General features: G+C 39.9%; 1 protein-coding gene across 5 annotated transcripts in view; it reads right to left on the reverse strand.

Moving 5' to 3' along the window:
• Positions 1-21391, reverse strand: part of SAMHD1 (SAM and HD domain containing deoxynucleoside triphosphate triphosphohydrolase 1) — a 67436-nt gene that overhangs the window by 17702 nt on the left and 28343 nt on the right. For 4 of the 5 annotated variants that reach the window (XM_061437491.1, XM_061437490.1, XM_061437492.1 and 1 more), the window contains exons 8-13: positions 20311-20411; positions 20023-20131; positions 19120-19211; positions 17452-17567; positions 8087-8223; positions 7209-7304 (exon numbers count right to left, since the gene is read on the reverse strand). In XM_061437491.1, the coding sequence (XP_061293475.1) occupies positions 7209-7304; positions 8087-8223; positions 17452-17567; positions 19120-19211; positions 20023-20131; positions 20311-20411 (651 nt within the window). Of the gene's footprint in view, positions 1-6; positions 2546-7208; positions 7305-8086; positions 8224-17451; positions 17568-19119; positions 19212-20022; positions 20132-20310; positions 20412-21391 lie in introns of those variants that run through there. The other variant, XM_061437493.1, reaches the window with a different exon arrangement.

Here is a 21391-nt window from a genome sequence, read left to right on the forward strand (position 1 = left end):
CTGGGTGGAGTAAGGAGAGACATTTTGTGCTTTCAACATAAGTAGGGTATAAAGTCAATATCCACTATGTGACAGACATGTGCCAGGCACTTTTGTGCAGAGATACAAGGACGTTTGATAAAATCCCAGCCCCTACAGACCACATGGCCTAGACTAAGGTAGAACAAATAATTATAAAAGTAATTACTGGGAATTCCCTTGCTACGGTACAGTGGTTAGGACTTGGTGGTCTCACTGCTAGGGGCCCGGGTTTGATCCCTGGTCAGAAGACTAAGATCCTGCAAGCTGTATGGTGGTGTGGCTAAAAAAAAAAAAAAAAAAAGCTACCAAGGAAAAGCAAATGGTGCTGTGAAACTTTGTGACCTGAGAACCTAGTAGTCTGGGGCTCCTAGGCAATGAACCCACTCCAGTACTCTTGCCTGGAAAATCCCATGGACGGAGGAGCCTAGTGGGCTGTGGTCCATGAGGTTGCTACAAGTCAGGAACAACTGGGTGACTTCACTTTCACTTTTCACTTTCCTGCACTGGAGAAGGAAATGGCAACCCACTCCAGTGTTCTTGCCTGGAGAATCCCAGGGACGGGGGAGCCTGGTGGGCTTCCATTTATGGGGTCGCACAGAGTTGGACATGACTGAAGCAACTTAGCAGCAGCAGGCAATGACTAGAAATATTCTCCTGGGAAAAGTGATTTTACTAATAAAGTGAGCAGAAATTAACCAGGCTTAGGTAGGAAAGAAAAGAATTTTAGGCGGAAGAAACAGCTCTGAGGCACAAAGGACAGAAACTTGTCTGCTAGTTTTAGTAACACTGAAGTCACTGGTGGTCTTAGTGAGTAGTTTTAATACAGGCCTAGACCTTGGAGATATTGCAATACATGCCAAGTACAATATGATGACTGGCAATAAAACGAGTAGAGCTGTATAGTGATAGTGACAGAAAAGCAGTTTAGAAGTAGAGGAAAATGGACTTTCCTGATGGTCCAGCGGTTACGGCTCTGTGCTTCCATTGCAGGGAAAAGGTTTGGTCCCTGGTGGGGGAAGTAAGATCCCGCATGCCACATGGCATGGCTTAAAACAAACAACAATAAAACAAAAAAGAAGTCGAGAAATAAGAGAGAGACGACAACTCTTAGAAGTTTGATTGTTAAAGAGAGGCAAGAGGGGAGAATATGGAGTGGACCGTGGTACCCAGGAAAGGCAAGGGGACAAGCTGGAAGAAAGGAAGGAGACAATAAACTGAAGTTCCCAATGAGCTAGGAACAAGAAAGTAAGGAAGAAAGGAGTTTGTGTACAGAGATGGGATGCTTAAATTAGTGAATTTTAGAGAAAGGGCCTTTTTCAATGTCAATAAGGTTCAGAGTGCATAATCCGCTGAGTGTGCTGGCTGAGGTGGAGGGGATAAAGTCATTGAGGTTGAGGATACGGAGATCAGAGCTGGTGTCATGGGACTATGAAGCCTCTAAAGATGATGGCAGGAACTGGAGTGAGTGGAGGGCTCTATACCATACCAAAATCTTCAACCAAGAGGACAGGAGCTGGTTTAAGGATGGCAGTCTCAGAGGAACGGGGATCTTGCATGGGGTCTGGAGATGGTAGTAGGGAACAAAAGGACTGATGACCAAGATCTCTTGACCCTGAGGAATGTGCTTTTCCTGAAAGAGCTGCAGGGGAATAAGCTTCTCAGGGGACAGCAGGCTGCATGCAACAAAGGCAAAGAGATAGTGAAGAGGCTGAAGATACAGGTGCATTAATTATGGAATGGAAATTCCTAAGGGCTTCATGGATAAGTTCAGGACAAGGGAAGAAACTGGAAGTGAAATAACAGGAAGAAATAGAGTAATGTGGCGAGGATAGTGCAAAAAAAAAAAAAAAAAGAACAGATGATGAGAGGGGCTTTTCCTGTGAGTGGTGACAGAAGAAAACCAGTATATGAGCTTTGGTGGCGATGCTCCCTGTGAGAAGCGTGGACATCTGAGATTCAGCTGTGGGCCAGAAGTGAGCCCAGCATCTGCAGTACATGGCTGACCCTCCCATTCTGTGTGGTCCACTGGCTCTGAGAGCTGCATCCCTCTGACGTGAGGGAGAGCTGCTCAGTCCTCCCCATGATCCCGGGGCTGGTGCTGTCACAGGCCCCCGTGTAGTGCCATGTGCGAGAGCCCTGATGCAGCCTTGACATTTTTACCCATCATGATGAGGCATGAATACTAATCAAATTTTCAACCATTTTACAAGTACTCCTAGCTCTTAGGTATTTATTTCCTTGGCTTTAGAATTGGAATAAAAGGTAATCCTCATTTTCTCTACAATGTACTGTAAATTCCTCCCTTAAGCAGATTTATTGAAACAGTTATTCTTCCAGAGGGCAATGTTGGAGACCCCATTCTTTAAGGGCTCTCGGGCTCAGTGGGTGTGGCTTGTGGGCTCTAAAGTGTGGACTCAGTAGTTATGGTGCTCGGGCTTAGTTGCCCTGTGGCATGTGGACTCTTCCTGGAGCAGAGATCGAGCCAGTGTCCCCTTGGCAGGGAAATTCTTAACCACTGGAGCACCTAGGAAGTCCCAGAGACCCCATTTTTAACCAAGGACTCAAGAGTAAAACGTAGCTACAGACCAACAACTACATATTTTTAATTCTAACTAGCAAATTATGTTTTACAGCCCATTAGATAATCATAAAATTACTACTCGCAGTCTTAAAAGGAGTCACGCATGGTAAAATGGACCACATAAATATATCACACTGTAAAACTAAAACTGGAATGCAAACACACAATAAGAAATGTAGTTAGCAATTTTACTTGCTTTCTCAGAATATAGAAGGGCGTTACCCATCTTAAAATGGATAGTTATTTTTTCTGATTATGAAACTCTTATACCACACTCACTATAAAAAGTCACCTGCAATTCTACCACCCAGGTAGAAACAATGTTAATATATCCAGGATTTTTCAGTGTGTTCACTGTATACACACGTGTATATAAATTTAAAGATACAAAAATAAAATAATTCTGTATGTACTTTTTTCACTTATTATAAACATCTTTCCATGTTAAAAACAACTTTTAATGCTTCCATTATTCCACTGACATATACACTTTCCCTCAAATTTCACACTATAATAATGCCACAATAAATATATTTGTGTTTTGGTGCAAAACTGATTATCTCCTTAGGACAAACCTCCAGACTGAAATTGCCAGGTCAGTTAAAATTGACCCAAGTTTGATCTCTTGTGTCAATTTACACTTCCATTATCACATATCTTTATTATCACAAAATCTTAAAAAAATTTTTTTCATCTTATATATCTGAGAATCAGAAACTCATTGCATCAATTTGCCTACAGGTTAATAAGAAAGTTAAACTTCTTTTCATGCCTACTGGCCATGTGTACGTCATCTATGCATGAGGCCACCTGGACGGGGATGCCCTGGGAAGTGGGGGACTACTAGGAGCAATGCTCGGCACTGAGGGCAAGCACAGACATGTGCAAGCCCAGGGGTAACATTCCGGAGAGGGAAGCCTTTCAGAGCCTCAGGAAGTCAGGACGCGAGATCCCTTTACTCTGATGGAACTTCATCTAATCAAACAGGAAGCTGCAGCCGATCTGCAGATCTAAGGCACTTGAACACGCAGCCAAGGAAATAGAAAGGGGGTTCAAGGGCAAAGAATGGTTATAGTAAGATTGCCCTTCACTCAAAGATGCATCAGCAAGAAGATAAGAATTGAGAGGCTTATGGAAAAAGTACACAGGGAAGACTGTCCTGAGATTTCAGGAGTAGAACTCTGAAAAGAATTTCTTACTAGAGATCAGAAGAAAATATTAGAAAGTCATTTGGCATTTTCATAGGATATAAGAAGACGCTACATTCTCTACGAAAATAGGAGTAAAAAATCTTAATATTTTCCTTTGTGTGTGTGTGCTATTAAAAAATTATTGGTATGTATTACTTTATACCTTGGCCTAGTGGTTTGCCCTACTTTCTTCAATTTAAGTCTGAATTTTGCAATAAGGAGTTCATAATCTGAGCCACAGTCAGCTCCTGATTTTTGCTGATTGTATAGAGCTTCTCCATCTTCGGCTGCAAAGAATATAATCAATCTGATCTGGGTATTGACCATCTGGTGATGTTCATGTGTAGAGTCGTCTCTTGTGTTGTTGGTAGAGGGTGTTTGCTATGACCAGTGTGTACTCTTGGCAAAACTCTGTTAGACTTTGTCCTGCTTCATTTTGTACACCGAAACCAAACTTGCCTACTACCCTAGGTATCTTCCTATTTTTGCATTCCAGTCTCCTATGATGAAAAGGACATCTTTTTGGTGTTAGTTCTAGAAGGTCTTGTAGATCTTCATAGAACTGTTCAACTTTAGCTTCTTTGGCATTAGTGGTTGGGGCATAGACTTGGATTACTGTAAAACTGAATGGTTTGCCTTGGAAAGAAACAGAGATCATTCTGTCGTTTTTGAGATTGCATCCAAGTACTGCTTTTCAGACTCTTTTGTTCACTATGAGGACTACTCCATTTCTTATAAGGAATTCTTGCCCACAGTAGTAGATATAATGGTCCTCTGAATTAAATTGGTCCATTCCTGTTCATTTTAGTTCACTGATTCCTAAAATGTCAGTGTTCACTCTTGTCATCTCCTGTTTGACCACTTCCAATTTACTTTGATTCATGGTCCTAACATTTCAGGTTCCTATGCAAGAATACACAGAAGAACTGTACAAAAAAGATCTTTACGACTCAGATAATCACGATGGTGTGATCACTGACCTAGAGCCAGACATCCTGGAATGTGAAGTCAAGTGGGCCTTAGAAAGCATCATTACAAACAAAGCTAGTGGAGGTGATAGAATTCCAGTTGAGCTATTCCAAATCCTGAAAGATGATGCTGTGAAAGTGCTGCACTCAATATGCCAGCAAATTTGGAAAACTCAGCAGTGGCCACAGGACTGGAAAAGGTCAGTTTTCATTCCAATCCCAAAGAAAGGCAATGCCAAAGAATGCTCAAACTACTGCACAATTGCACTCATCTCACACGCTAGTAAAGTAATGCTCAAAATTCTCCAAGCCAGGCTTCAGCAATATGTGAACCGTGAACTTCCTGATGTGCAAGCTGGTTTTAGAAAAGGCAGAGGAACCAGAGATCAAATTGCCAACATCCACTGGATCATGGAAAAAGCAAGAGAGTTCCAGAAAACCATCTATTTCTGCTTTACTGACTATGCCAAAGCCTTTGACTGTGTGGATCACAATAAACTGTGGAAAATTCTGAAAGAGATGGGAATACCAGACCACCTGACCTGCCTCTTGAGAAACCTATATGCAGGTCAGGAAGCATCAGTTAAAACTGGACATGGAACAGACTGGTTCCAAATAGGAAAAGGAGTACATCAAGGCTGTATATTGTCACCCTGCTTATTTAACTTATATGCAGAGTACATCATGAGAAATGCTGGACTGGAAGAAACACAAGCTGGAATCAAGATTGCCAGGAGAAATATCAGTAACCTCAGATATGCAGATGACACCACCCTTATGGCAGAAAGTGAAGAGGAACTCAAAAGCCTCTTGATGAAAGTGAAAGTGGAGAGTGAAAAAGTTGGCTTAAAGCTCAACATTCAGAAAATGAAGATCATGGCATCCGGTCCCATCACTTCATGGGAAACAGATGGGGAAACAGTGGAAACAGTGTCAGACTTTATTTTTCTGGGCTCCAAAATCACTGCAGATGGTGACTGCAGCCATGAGATTAAAAGACGCTTACTCCTTGGAGGGAAAGTTATGACCAACCTAGATAGCATATTCAAAAGCAGAGACATTACTTTGCCAACGAAGGTTTGTCTAGTCAAGGCTATGGTTTTTCCTGTGGTAATTTATGGATGTGAGAGTTGGACTGTGAAGAAAGCTGAGCGCTGAAGAATTGATGCTTTTGAACTGTGGTGTTGGAGAAGACTCTTGAGAGTCCCTTGGACTGCAAGGAGATCCAACCAGTCCATTCTGAAGATCAGCCCTCGGATTTCTTTGGAGGGAATGATGCTAAAGCTGAAACTCCAGTACTTTGGCCACCTCATGCGAAGAGTTGACTCATTGGAAAAGACTCTGATGCTTGGAGGGATTGGGGGCAAGAGGAGAAGGGGTCGACAGAGGATGAGATGGCTGGATGGCGTCACTAACTTGATGGACGTGAGTCTGAGTGAACTCCGGGAGCTGGTGATGGACAGGGAGGCCTGGTGTGCTGCGATTCATGGGGTCGCAAAGAGTCGGACACGACTGAGCGACTGATCTGATCTGATCTGATCTGATGCAATATTGTTCTTTACAGCATTCGACTCTACTTTCACCATCAGACACATCCATAACTGAGCGTTGTTTCCACTTTGACTAAGCCTCTTATTCCTTCTGAAGCTATATCTCTGCTCTTCTCCAGTAGCATATTGGGCACCTACCAACCTGGGGAGTTCATTTTTCAGTGTCATATCTTTTTGCCTTTTCATACTGTTCATACAGTTCTCAAGGCAAGAATGCTGAAGTGGTTTGCCATTCCCTTCTCCAGTGGACCCCCTGATGTGAAGAGCCCACTCATTAGAAAAGGCCCTGATGCTGGGAAAGATTGAAGGCAGGAGGGGGAGGGGATAACAGAAGACAAGATGGTTGGATCACATCACGGACTCAATGGACATGAGTTTGAGCAAGCTCTGGGAGATAGTGAAGGACAGGGAAGCCTGGCATGGTGCAGTCCATGGAGTCACGACTGAGCAACTGAACAACAACAACAATTACTTTTTTGATCAAGAAAACATTTAAAAATCATTATATACAATGCTCTATTAATAACATGACCACAATTACATAAAAATATTGACAATATTGACATAAAAATATGTCAAAGAAAATTTTGTTCATTGCTGTTTAGTCCTTCAGTTGTGCCCGACTCTTTTGCGCCCCCATGGACTGTTAGCCCAGCCTGTCAGGCTCCTCTGTCCATGGAATTTCCCAGGCAGGAATACTGGAGTTGGCTGTCATTTTAAAAATCTGCCTAATGTTAGTTTTTTCTGTGATATCATAGGTGATTCTCTTCTATCCATCTTTTTTTCTATATTTTCCAGATTTTCTAATGAACATGTACTACTGTTATAACAGGGGTGGTAGTGATGCTTTACCTTAAATAAATTCTTTGCTTAGCATGTTATTGAGCTAACTACTTACATCCACTATCAAATCTTCAGCCTTCAGTTCAGCTTCTAGCTCTACATCACTGGGTTTCGCACTGGCGACCTCATTTGGAAGGTGTTCATAGTTTTCCTGGAAAAGACAAGGCTCCTCATGTTAGAACTCCAGTTCTTCATCCTACAGTGTTTGTGCCACCAAGAGGGTTCTTCTCTAAAAATGGCACTTTACCAAGACACATAGATAGAGATTTCCCTAACAAATATATACCCATGCTACCTTTTAATCAAATCACAATAGTGTGATTTTCATAACAGAATTTCACATTAAAAAAATGAGGCATTAACCTATTAGTAAAACAAGAAGAAGTAAAGTGTGACCTAAGGCAGTATTGTGAGGCAGGGTGTGGTTATCAGCATAGCTTGTGTTACAGGTTTTTTGACAAAGATAAGACCCTTCAACAAGCAGGAGAGAGAACTAATGACTGAACTAAGGCAGGCAGGCAAGCACTGTCTGGGACAAAGTGATAAAGCGTGAAAGAAGGAAGTAGTTAAAAAGCAGGTCCTTAGAGTCTCAAAGAAGCTCCTGCAGAGGCCTTATTTTGAGGCCCCTTTTCCATTACAGTCATTTTCTGGTCTTTGGATCTAGGTAAAACGAGGCCCCCTCTCACTTCCGAGTTGAGAAAGTAAAGGTTTGGAGTAAATGAGACTTGACTTTGAATCCTAGCTTACTAAGTGTGCTTCTGTAGGCAAGTTATTTAATCTTTCCCAAGCTTCAGTTTGTCTGCAAGATACGTCTCAAGAGATTGATGTGAAGATTAAATGAGAATGTATTAATTATAAAGGACTTAGAATACAGCTGTGGTATTGTAATGGGTATGGTTTCCTCTTGTGGGGACAGAGGACCTTTCAACTTACCTTTTTAATTCTTTGTATCATGGGCTGAGTCTCACCCACAAACTTGTATAGATTACGGGATTCAATTTTCTTTAAAATCATTCGTGCATCATTCAGGTTGGGATCAGTGGAGTATAAGATCTCCAGAAAAATGTTATCTGCCAATTTGATGAAATTTCAGTTATATTAGAATGAAAAAAAACAAAAAAAAAAACAATATTTAAAGAGACTCATATTGCTGTACTTCTGAAATGATTTCAAGCAGAGGTTTACATACATAGATACACTATGATTATAAAGATGTGAAAAAACTTTTGTAAAAAGTGCTCCAATCAGTGTCTTGGATTTGTTTCAGGATAACCTAATGAGTGGGAAAAGGGAGAGATGAGATAAGACTGCACTGGAGATGATGACTTGAGACTGAGTTTGGGGGTACAAAAGGGTATATTAGTTTATTGCTTTTTTAAAAAAAAGAGAATGAAACTTAAGGAATAACAAAATTATGTCTGAGATCTGCTTCAAAATGGCCCAGGGTCTGATGGGGTGAAGGGATGAAATAAAACTGCAATGCTAATTATTGCAGCTAACTCATGAAACTAAGTGATGTAAATTTCCTTAATAAAAAGTTTTTAAGGGAGTTCCCTGAAGGTACAGTAGTTAGGACTCAGTAATTTCATTGCTGGGGCTTGGGTTCAATCCCTGGTAGGGGAACTAAGATCCTGCAAAGAAAGGCACAGTCAAAAAAAAGAAAAAGCTTTTAAAGGTTTCATTCCATGATGATAGAAGGTAGCTTAATTTCCTTCTTCCTTTTTCTTCAAACTTTTTATTTCAGAAATTTCAAAATAAAATACCCTTCACCAAAATTTATCAACTGTTTTGTTTCGACATATGCAAACACTGTATGTGTGCACATATAAATTTTTGAGGAAACGTTTGAAAATTACAGATAGCAAGACTCTTGACTCCTAAATATTTCAGCATATACCTCCCAAGAACAAGAATATTATCTAACTTAATCACAATCATGTCAAGAAATTTAACACTGATATAAAGATATCTGACATACAATCTGTACTTGAATTTGTTTAATTGTTGCAACAATGCAATTTACAAATTTTTGTTGCTGGATAGAGATACCAATTAAAGATGATGGATGACATTAGTTGTCGTGTTTTCTAGGCTCCTCCCATCTAGAACTAGGTAATTCCAACTTCTTTCATGATGTTGACAATTTAGAAAAGTTCACGCAGTCATTGTGTAAAATGTCCAGACTGTCAACTTGTTTACTGTTTCTTTACCACTAGATTCAAGGAAAACACTGTTATGAAGAACATTATACAAGTGTTATAACATCTAAGAGCACCACATGAGCTTGGCTCAGTGCATCACATCATGTATCACATAATGGGCTTTGTTAACAAGTTCCAAAAGTTGGTTAGGGCAATAATCCTCAGGTTTTTCTCTGTTAAAAGTGAATCTTTCTGCAAGGTGATATTTTCAGAGGCTCTGATTATCCCAGTAAGTTTTCAACCAATGGTTTAGCATTCATTCATTATCCTTGATTGAATCAACCATTGCATTTTGCAAAGTGAATTTTATTAAAATGCCCTTTCTTGGCAAAATATTAGCAGCCTATGTCATTCACGTCACCTACATGTATATGTATGTTCTTCCCTCTTAATCCATGGTTAACAGATTCCTTACCCTCTCAGTAATGCTTTTAAGCAACATCTTTTAAAAGCATGTTCATTTTATTCATTTTTCACTGTGCTGGGTCTTTCTTGCTGGGCATGGGCTTTCTCTAGCTGCGGTGCTCGTGCTTCTCCTGTGGTGGCTTCTCTTGTCGCAGAGCAAGGGCTCTAGTGCCCATGGGCTTCAATAGTTGTGGCGCATGGACTTAGTTGCCTCATAGCATGGAGAATCCTGCCGGACCAGGTACGGAACCCATGGCCCCTACACTAGCAGGAGGATTCTTAACCACTGGACCACCAGGGAAGTCTGGTTTTCATTATTTCTTTACATATTATATTCAGTTTGAAAAACAAAACAATTTTAATATAATAAGAGCACACTTTTCTAATCCATGCTTTAATCTACCCTATTCCCAGCTAAATTAGGGAAATGCTTTCCCCCATGACAGAATCTCACTTCTTGAAGGCCTATCTAATCTCTGAGGTTCATCTCAAAAAGTGCCTAATTATGAAACCTTCCCCAGTGCATCCAAATTAGAGATGTAATTTCTTCTTCCCTCGAACCCCAAAGAACTTAACTGATACTCTTCTTATGCCTTTCATCTTATTCTACCAGGTACAGGTTTTGGGGTGGACTGACGTTTTCATTGGCTGAGTGGGCAAAAGAGGGATTAAAGGGTCACAGGATACATATATGTTTAAAAGAAAATGCTCAACTTTTTCCAAGTGGCTGTACCATCTGCATTCCCACTGGCCATGTATGAGAGTTCTATTTGTTCCACATACATTTTTTTAGAAAACAGTCATGTACAAAAGTAAAGGGAAACTGCTTGTCTATTAAACTGAATGATTAAAGTGTTTACTAAAAGAGTGTAAACAATATTCAACTTGGGAGTCAGAAGACTTGATTTGAGCTCAGGTTTGCCATTTATTAGGATAAGTTGCTTTCTTTCATTTGGCCTTAGTTTCCTCATCAAGAGGAGTTTTAAGCAGATGATCTCTAAGGTTCTTTTGAATTTAACATTCTAAGGCCCCAATTTAATTAAGGGATTTGGGGGTAAGGTCTTGAAAGGGAAGGGGAAGAAAGGGTAAGGTCCACCTATTGCTTAGGAATATTGCAGAATAAAGACCAAGATATGAAAATGACTACCTAAGACAGTGGTCATAACATTTGCAATGCTTATGATAGTTGCATCCAGATAAGCTGAAACATTCATCAGAAATAGGAATTTAGGAAGCAGAGAGAAGAGATAAACAAACAGTGGCATATTCATACAACAGACTACTACTCAGCAATAAAAGGGAATGAATTACTGACACATGCAATCTGGATAAACGTCAATGCTAAGTGAAAGAAGCCTTATGCAGAAGAATATATACTGTATGATTCCACTGATATGAAACTCTAGGACAGGTAATAGTGGTTGCTTCTAGAGATGAGGTAGAACAGGTATTGTCGGATAGAGCATGAAGGGACTTTCTAAGGAGAAGATAATGTTCTGTGTCCTGCATTTGTCCAGCAAATGTTAACCTTACAATTTTTATTAACACATAAATTGCATGTAATTTTGCATAAAAAGAAGAAAAATCTATAACAGTTACTGAACTTTAGTTAATCTGCATGCTGCAGGAATTAGGGTATACTGATGTCTGAAATTTACTTTCAAATGTCAAGCTTTAAATAAATGAATAGAGGGATGGTAAGTAATAAATATGTGATAAAGCAAGTCCAGCAAATGCTAGTATTTAGGTATATAGGTTTCAACTGTTAAATTCTTTTAACATTGCTGTTTATTTTCAACACTTATCCCTAAAACATGAAAAAAATTCTAAAAAAATTAAAAATAAGAAGTGAAGATTTTCAAAATAAAGATGAGTTGCTTTTGGAATTGCAACCAAAAAAAGGAGGGCTCATGGGATCCTATTCCTTCAAGGTCGTGTTATTATTAAGGACAATAAGGATCATATGACTGCTCAGAATAACATGCAAGAAAAGTAAGATGATTTCTGGCTCAAATGACGAAAGTGGAAAGGCAGTATGCTTATTCTTCTATATTCTGACAGTTAAAGCATAAAAACGTGACCTAATTTCTTTTCTGGGATTTTTGGCATTGTGACAACATCCAAGCAAGTGAACAGTGAACTCATCTCACTGAACAGGGTAAAAGCCAGTTTCAGTGTTCTAGTCGGCATGTTCATTCATGGTGAGCAAGAGCTATGTACAGACACGTGGAGTTATGACCTCATTAAGATGTATGATATTTGACAGTTTGTCAGTTAACCCAAAAGTGTATAAAGTCCAAAATTCATTTTTGTTTTTAACTGGAAAGATAATTTAAATGTAACATACTGTTATAGGATAAATGGTTAGGATTGGTCTCTGAGGAAGACTGAAGATGATTTTTTAAAATACAGCATCATTTGCTTCAGTATGAGTAAAAGTTTAAAAATAACTATCTGTAGGTTGCTTAAATTCTCTTATAATCTCTTTTTCCATTTCCAGCCACAGAGAAGGCAATGGCACCCCACTCCAATACTCTTGCCTGGAAAATCCCACGGAGGGAGGAGCCTGGTAGGCTGCAGTCCATGGGGTCGCTAAGAGTTGGACACGACTGAGCGGCTTCACTTTCACTTTTCACTTTCATGCACTGGAGAAGGAAATGGCAACCCACTCCAGTGTTCTTGCCTGGAGAATCCCAGGGACGGGGGAGCCTGGTGGGCTGTGGTCTATGGGGTCGCAAAGAGTCAGAAACGACTGAAGCGACTTAGCAGCAGCAACAGAATGAAGTCAATGTCAGGACAGTCTCTTAGAGGAAAACATAAAAGAAAATGCTGTTCTGAGGGGGGAAGAGCTAAGATGGCGGAGGAGTAGGATGGGGAGAACACTTTCTCCCCCACAAATTCATCAAAAGAACATTTAAACACTGAGTAAATTCCACAAAACAACTTCTGAATGCTGGCAGAAGACATCAGGCACCCAGAAAAGCAACCCAAGTCTTCGAAAGGAGGTAGGAAAAAATATAAAAGACAAAAAAAGAGACAGTAGAGGGAGGGACAGAGTTCCGTCCAGGGAAGGGAGTCTTAAAAGAGAGAAGTTTCCAAACACCAGGAAACCTTCTCACTGCCGAATCTGTGCCGAGACTTGGAAGCACAGAGGGCAACATAACAGGGAGGAAAAATAAATAAACAATTAAAACCCGCACATTTTGAGCCCTATGGTAACTCCCCCAGCGGAGAAGCAGCGCAGACGCCTGCATCCGCCATTAGCAAGCGGGGGCTGGGCAGGGAGGCGCGGCGCGGGCTGCATCGCAAGGATCTGGCCTGAATACCCCGAGCGCTATCTGAGTGAAATAATTTGGGCTAGCAAACCAGACTGTGGGATATCTACCACGCAAAAAGCCAGCCCTAACCTATGACACCACCAGGCCCGCGCACAGAACAAAGGACTGAACAGAGATAGCCGGGGGCAGACCATACCCCTCCAGTGATAGGCAGCCAGAGCTGGAAGGGGACAATCGCAGCCCCAGAGAGACATCATCTGTAAAACTGTAAGCAGGCTCCTTTGCTAACTAAAACTTCTTGGGGGTCTGGACGGTCAATATCTGCCTGAGAAGGTGTGCCGGTGCACACCTAGATAACCGAGCGGCAGGAGGCGGTAAGTCACAGCAATCCCGCGCGCCAAACACCTCATCACCTGAGCTGCTCGGATCTGGGAAGGGCACAAAATGCAGGCCCAACCGACAGTCTGCACCTCTGAGGACTACCCAAGTGCCTGAACCTGAGCGGCTTGGACCTGGAAGTGCAGGCAGCCCAGGGCCGGCCACGGATGGTTCCCATTGGAGCAACCTAGAGCCTGAGCAGCGTGGGCAGGGAGGCTACACACGCTGTGAACAGGGGGCAGACCCAGTGTGGCTGAGGCACTGTGAGCACACACCAGTGTTATTTGTTTGCAGCATCCCTCCCTACCTCCCCTCAGCGCAACTAAGTGAGCCTAAAAAAAAAAAAAAAAAAGTGTCCTCCACCGTCCCCTTTGGCTCAGGGTGGAAACCAGACACTGAAGAGACCAGCAAACAGAGGAAGCTATAACAGAGGGAACCGCCTTAGAAGCTACAGGCAATAGATTAAAACCCTGTGGTTAGTACCAGCTACACAGGAAGGGGCCTGTAGATCTTGAGAATATAAGTCAGACCAAGGAACTAGCCAAAAATGAACTGAACCCGCAATACTCACAACAAAACCAGAGAAAGTCCTAGATATATTTTTACTATTTTTATGATCATTCTTTTTTTATTTTTTAATTAAAAAAAATTTTTTTTAAGTCTTCTATTATTCCTTTAATTTTCACTTTTATAACTGATGACTTTGCAAAAAAAAAAGAAGACCCCATTTTTTTTAAAGCAAACTTCATATATATATTTTTTATAATTTTTTTGACCTTTTTTTTCCCTTCTTTTCTTTAACATTGTATTTTTGAAATTCCAAACTCTACTCTAGATTTTTAATTTTAGCTTTTTGGTATTTGTTATCAATTTTGTACCTATAGTTGTTTTTTTTTTTTTTTTACAATTCCTATGACCCTTTTTTATTTTCTTTTTCTTTTTCTCTGTTTCTTTCTCTTCTTCTTTTAAATAACATTGTATATCTGAAATTCCAAACTCTACTCTAGATTTTTAATTTATGCTTTTTGGTATTTGTTATCAATTTTATACCTGTATTTTCTTTATAATTTATGCGAATTTGTTTGTTCTTCTTTGGTTTTTTTTCTTTCTCTTCTTCTTTTTTTAACATTGTATTTTTGAAATTCCAAACTCTACTCTAGATTTTTAACTTTTGCTTTTTGGTATTAGTTATCAATTTTGTACCTATATTTTCTTTATAATTTTCACGACCTTGTTTGTTTTTGTTTGTTTTTTCTCTCTTTCTTTTCCTTCTTCTTTTCTTTAACATCATATTTTTGAAATTCCAAACTCTACTCTAGATTTTTAATTTTTGCTTTTATGTATTTGTTACCAATTTTGTACCTTTAAGAACCCAATCTTCAGTACCCCTTTATCACTAGGGAGCGAGATTACTGGCTTAACTGCTCTCTCTCCCTTTGGACTCTCCTTTTTCTCCACCAGGTCGCCTGTGTCTCCTCCCTAACCCCTCTCTACTCTACCCAACTCTGTGAATTTCTGTGTGTTCCAGACAGTGGAGAACACTTAGGGAATTGATTACTGGCTGGATCCGTCTCCCTCCTTTTCATTCCCCCTTTTATCCTCCTGGCCACCTCTGTCACCTTCCTCCTTCTTCTCTTCTCTGTATAACTCCGTGAACAACTCTGAGCAGTCCAGTTGTGGACTGCACATAAGGAAGAGATTACTGGATAGCCCACTCTCTCCTCTATTGATTCCACCTCATCTCATTCGGGTCACCTCTAACTCCCTCCTCCCTCTTCTCTTCTCCATATAACGCTGTGAACCTCTCTGGGTGACCCTCACAGTAGAGAAACTTTTCATCTTTAACGTAGATGTTTTATCAATGGTGCTGTATAGAAGGAGAAGCTATGAAACTACTGTAAAAATAAGACCGATAACTGGAAGCAGGAGGCTTAAGTCCAAACCCTGACTCCAGAGAGCTCCTGACTCCAAGGAACATTAATTGACAGGAGCTCATCAAATGCCTCCATACCTGCACTGAAACCAAGCACCACACAAGGGCCAACAAGTTTCAGGGCAAATACATTATCCCCTATAAGTAACTTTGTCATCAATCCAACCCAGATGAATTAACAAGAAAAAAGTAAACTCACTTGTCACATTATAAACTGCAAATATTTGATGGACACAGTGTTCTCAGTATATAAACATTTGATACATAGAATCACCATTTCCCTTCTAACCTGTAGTTTAGGTATGAATGGAAAGTGCCTAAAAAGTTACAAGTGTAATGGGGACTCTATTAATTGCCTGAAGGTGAAAGTGTTAGTTGCTCAGTGGTGTCTGACTCTTTTCCATCCCATGGACTGTAGCCCACTAGGCTCCTCTGTCCACGGAATTCTCCAGGCAAGAATACTGGAGTGGGTAGCCATTCCCTTTTTGAGGGTATCTTCCCAACCTAGGGATTGAACCCAGGTCTCCTGCATTGCAGACAGAGCCTTTACCATGTGAGCTACCAAGAAAGCCCATATATTAACTGCCTGCTGCTGCTGCTAAGTCGCTTCAGTCATGTCCGACCGCATAGATGGCAGCCCACCAGGCTCCCCCATCCCTGGGATTCTCTAGGCAAGAATACTGGAGTGGGTTGCCATTTCCTTCTCCAATGCATGAAAGTGAAAAGTCAAAGTGAAGTCACTCAGTCGTGTCCGACTCTTAGCAACCCCATGGACTCCAGCCTACCAGGCTCCTCCGTTCATGGGATTTTCCAGGCAAGAGTACTGGAGTGGGGTGCCACTGCTTACACCTGTATAAAAAAAATTTAGCAGTGATGCAACAGGAAGCTGATCTTGTGTGTGAGGCCACTCAGCTTCTGCCATTCTCTCGTTTCAGAAACTCCAGCCTTCTCACTGATTCTATCACTTTGTTTTTAGTTAAGCAGAGTCAGTTTCAGGATTTGCAACTAAGAACTCTTAACTGGTATATACTTTTTGGTTTACATCTTTTGCTTTACTGATCTTAAACTTTCCCACATTAAAGAATCAGTTATGACACCTCACCCCTCTTCCTTCCCACCCTAAGTTGTTTGTTTCTGCTGAAGTGCACAGAAATGTCTTTGGCATCCTGTTTTGCAACAAAAATTATGTTAAATGAGCAAGTCAGCTTTTTGGTATTGGTCTGGTTTTATGAAAGTGTAATTAAAAGTGTAAGTCATGTCCCACTCTTTGCAACCCCATGGACTATACAGACCATGGAATTCTGCAGGCCAGAATACAGGAGTGGGTAGAGCTGGTCCCTTCTCCAGGGGATCTTCCCAACCCAGGGATCAAACCCGTATCTCCCACATTGCAGGAGGATTCTTTACCAACTAAGCCACCAGGGAAGCCAAATTGTATTCGAAGTTAAAAATAATTAATATTGAGCACTTAGGTTACCCTGGTAGTTCAGCTGGTAAAGAATCTACCTGCAATGCAGGAGACCCCAGTTAGATTCCTGGGTCAGGAAGATCCCCTGGAGAAGGGATAGGCTACCCACTCCAGTATTCTTGGACTTCCCTGGTGGCTCAGTCAGTAAAGAATCTGCCTGTAATGTCGGAGACCTGGGTTTAACCCCTGGATTGGGAAGATCCTCTGGAAGAGGGCATGGCAACCCACTCCAGTATTCTTGCCTGGAGAATCCCCATGGACAGAGGAGCCTGGCAGGCTACAGTCCACGGGGCCACAAAGAGTCCGACAAGACTGAGCGACTAAGCACAGCACAGCACTTGTGTGCCAAGTACTATTCCAAGTGCTATATGCTTCACTGCAGCATCACAACTAAACTACATGCTAGGTATCATTACTCCCACTTTATAGATGAGGAAACAAGGTTCAGAGAGGTTAAATAACTTTATCAAGGTTATCTTGTTAGTACAAAGCAGAGATAAAACTCAAATCCAGTAGTATACAATCACTTCAGAAGCTAAATACACTGGAATGTTTGGAAAATAACCCATCTGCAATCCAGGGAAAGTTTACACGGTTTCTGAGATGGACCACCTATGTTACCTTCTACTTCTTACCTGTCAGCTTAGTGAAGGCTTCCATGTCATCAATTGCTGTAGAAATGCGATACTTTCTTCCTGCAGAACCTGTTATCTCTATGTGATCGTCTGCTTTGAGGAAGGCATCTGTAATCCTAAAGATCATTTTATAAAGGTTTATGTTTATGAGGAAATTGAATATTTGCTTTATGCTTTACTTAACATTTAGGAAACCTCTCTACTTTTAAGAAACAAAATCTTGAGATACAATGTTCTAAAGGCAACTGCTTTTCAGACTTATAGAGAACAAACTAGTGGTGATCAGTAGGCAGAGGGACGGGGGCAGGTGAGGGAGTATGAGGTATAAACTACTAGGTATAAAATAAGCTACAAAGATACACCGTACAATGGGGAATGTAGTCAATATTTTATAATAGCTATGAATATAATCTTTAAAAATTGTGAATCACTATATTGTACACCTGCAACTTACAATTAAAACAAACCAAAAAAAGACAATTGCATCTCAACCATGCTAAGTAAGTCCACGATAATTTGTGGACTGTAATATTTACTGTGCTCTAGGCATTACTACAAAGCTTTAGATACATCATCATATTTAATCTTTCTATCAGTAACACAGGTGTAATCAACCTATATTATATAGACATAGAAATTGAGTAATTTTCATTTAATCAAGTTAGGAAGAAGCAGTACCAGACTGTTCCTAGATCTCTCTGAGTCTCTGCATTGAAAACAAACAAACAAAAAAAAACTCTTAGCCTTCTCCGCTTACCAAAGTAACAGCCATACAAATAGGAGAAAGGATTCTAACTAGTCTGCTCATGACAAAGGATGAAGAAAAAAGCAGAAAGTAAATTTTCTCAACACAAATGTAAACATTAACAGTAAAAGCTTAAAAGAGATTCATTTAAAACTATTTTAGGGCCACAGAATTAACTTGACTCATACCCCACTTTTGGAAATTCCTCATGAGGTCTCTGAGTCACTTAGGGACCTAGTTGTACTTTTCTGCTTTGGTTCTGACTGGATCAGGGAGAAGTAAAATTTCTGTGGTGGTGGTTTAGTCACTCAGATGTGTCTGACTCTTGCAACCCCACGGACTGTTACCCGCCAGGCTCCTCTGTCCATGGGATTCTCCAGGCAAGAATACCGGAGTGGGTTGCGATTTCCTTCTCTAGGGGATCGTCCTGACCCAGGAATCGAATCTGGATATCTTGCATTGCAGGCAGACTCTTCACTGACTGAGCTACGAGGAAAGCCCGAAATTCCTGTAGGTTTTACTGTTTTCTACTAATGTTGATAATTGACAGGGTAGGGAGAGACATTAATCTTCAAAATTCATTTTTGTCATTAATTTCAGAGTGTCAATTATCCATATCTCATTTCTCACCTCGATGATTAATATCTGGTACCTAAGTGACTACCTGTGTGGAGATCTAAGCCATCCCAGGGTAGCCTCTTCCTATCTAGCCTAAACCCCCTCTTCTGCTTGAGTCTATCCTCTTTAACACTCACCTCTAAATTCACTTTATGCTAGTTTTTGTTTTGTTTAAGGGAACCATTTTAGATTTGTTCACTTAAACTTTACTTGAATTTATTTAGAAATCTCAACTTGACCCAAGTATGATACTCTAGTAAAAATCATGGAAAATTTTATAGGAAAATAACAATCAAATTTCTTACATTGTATCAATGATGTTGCCAACTTTGTGTTGATAAGCTCTGCGGTGCAAACAGTTGCGTGTGTGGAACATGTCATACAGGTTTCCAACCTCCTGCAGAAAGAGGTGAAACAAACATTAAGGTAGGATCAGATTAGGTTCCCTTGTTAGTAGACAGCATATAAGTCAGGAAAAAGGGATGGTGGCATAAAAGAAGACTGGACACAGGTAAAATTCATCAAAACCCCTAAGACTCCCAAGAAAGAGCAAGGAAGACTCATAATACTACTTATCTGCAACTTTTATTCTTAGTAAACCAAAATCTACTGAGCATCTTAACTCTGCGATGCATTCTGTTTGAGGCATCTTAAATATATTTTTTAAATTTCCCAATAATTCTAGAAGTTAGGTATTCTTCTTCTAATCTTCATTCTGAAAAGAAAGACTTTGTATAGTATAGCACTGTTCTATTCTTTGGTTATATGACTAACCTAGCAGGGAATTAATGATTATAGGATTATAACTACTATGAAACATACAATACAGTGATTAAGGATAAGACTCAAGCCAAACTTCCTGGATTGAAACTCCAGTTCTGCCATTAACTGTATGCCTTCTTTGTGCTTCAATTTGCTTATCTGTTAAATGGGAAAATAACAGTTTCTATCTTACAGGATTGTGAAGATTGAGTTAATCCTCTAAAGCACGTTAAACAGTGCTGAGAACAAGACTCAGTAAATGTCTACTGTAGACAGTAGACCATACAGGAGAAGTGAAAAGAGCTTTAAAATACTTACAAATGCTAAGCACGAAGTAAAGAGATAGATAATTTACCAGGTAGTGATTTTTCCAATTTACTGAAAGGGTATTTCTAGACTTCAAGCTAAGAATCACACCTTCCTTATTGTCCTCTGACATAGCTTACCTTTTCTCTAGTACAAATATGCTTCATATTATCTACTTCACAGACACGGGCAAACTTAAGAAAGCGCTTGTAATCAAAGCTATTTTGGATTCCAAGATGATGGCAGTCCCTGGAGAGATTCCCAAGCAGAGAGATGAAATTTTTCAGCAAAGGAAACCATACCTTAAATATCAATACTAAATTTATATAAGGGTTTTATTTTGCTTGCTTATTTACTTAAATAAAAATTGTATCTATTTAAAGTATACAAGATTTCTAATCAATTTTTCTGAAGTGTTCAGTGCATACCTGGCAAAATAATCCCATTTGTCCACATCAATGCCATTTCTTTTATTGGCCACTATCTCATAAAGGAAGCTTTTTTCTTTAGGACGCCCTTTATAGAGCCACTGGAAGAGAAGAAAACCCACTGAAAGTTATAGAACAGGAGATAAATCTATTTATAAGCAAAGCAAGTGTATTAACCCGAAAATTATAAACAGATATTTGAATGCGAATGTTAGGTAAGTGAGAAGGTTCTACTCTTTTTTCCTTCACTTAATTCCCAAATTAGTAGAAAAGGGAAAGAAATGCTAGAAATGCTAAAATATGATATCCTGTTAATACTAAACCTAGTGCCTTTGGAAGGATCCTAATTCTATTACACTTAGATAACCAACAAGCTTTCTTGTTTTCTTGGTTTAAAAGATTTTTTAAAATATTAAGATCTATTTATAAACTAGTAAGAATGTTTCTTATATTCGAATGCTTAAATTCAGGAGTGAAAATTCTTGGAGCTCTGTGTTTTTTTTCTGGCTGCGCTGAGTGATCCTGGGGATCCTAGTTCCCCAACCAGGGATGGAACCTGGGCCCTCGGCAGTGAAAGCGCCAGAGTCCCAGCCACTGGATCACCAGGGAATTCCTAGGAACTCTGTTTTTTGGAGATAGGATATTTGCTGTAAAATCCTCCTATTTATCTTATACCTTACAAGTAGATTTGTGTGTTTTAAGGAAAAAAAGACTAAAAAACACTAAGGGAAATTCTTTTTCCTAATTAAAAGAAAAAAGATCAAAAAGGAAACAAATCATACTTCCCTCTGAACTAATTCAACTTTTTTTTCTAGGTCTTCACATATCTAAATAATCCAAACATTAATTTTAATGGGTAAATAAGACACATACTTTCAGAACTAAGTTACTTTAGGCTTCTATATAAAATTCTGCATACATATTCATTAAAAATATTAATATGTGTATTTTAATTTGGGGGATAACTTCTGAAGAACTCAGTTAAGAGCTGGAAGAACTATATAAGCCTTTTATTTTTTGCACTAAACAGTAGAAATGTATCACATATTTTATCATTTAGTCTCCTAAAATAGCAAAATGT

This window comes from Bos javanicus, chromosome 13 (assembly GCF_032452875.1).
Source record: "Bos javanicus breed banteng chromosome 13, ARS-OSU_banteng_1.0, whole genome shotgun sequence".
Taxonomy (NCBI): domain Eukaryota; kingdom Metazoa; phylum Chordata; class Mammalia; order Artiodactyla; family Bovidae; genus Bos; species Bos javanicus.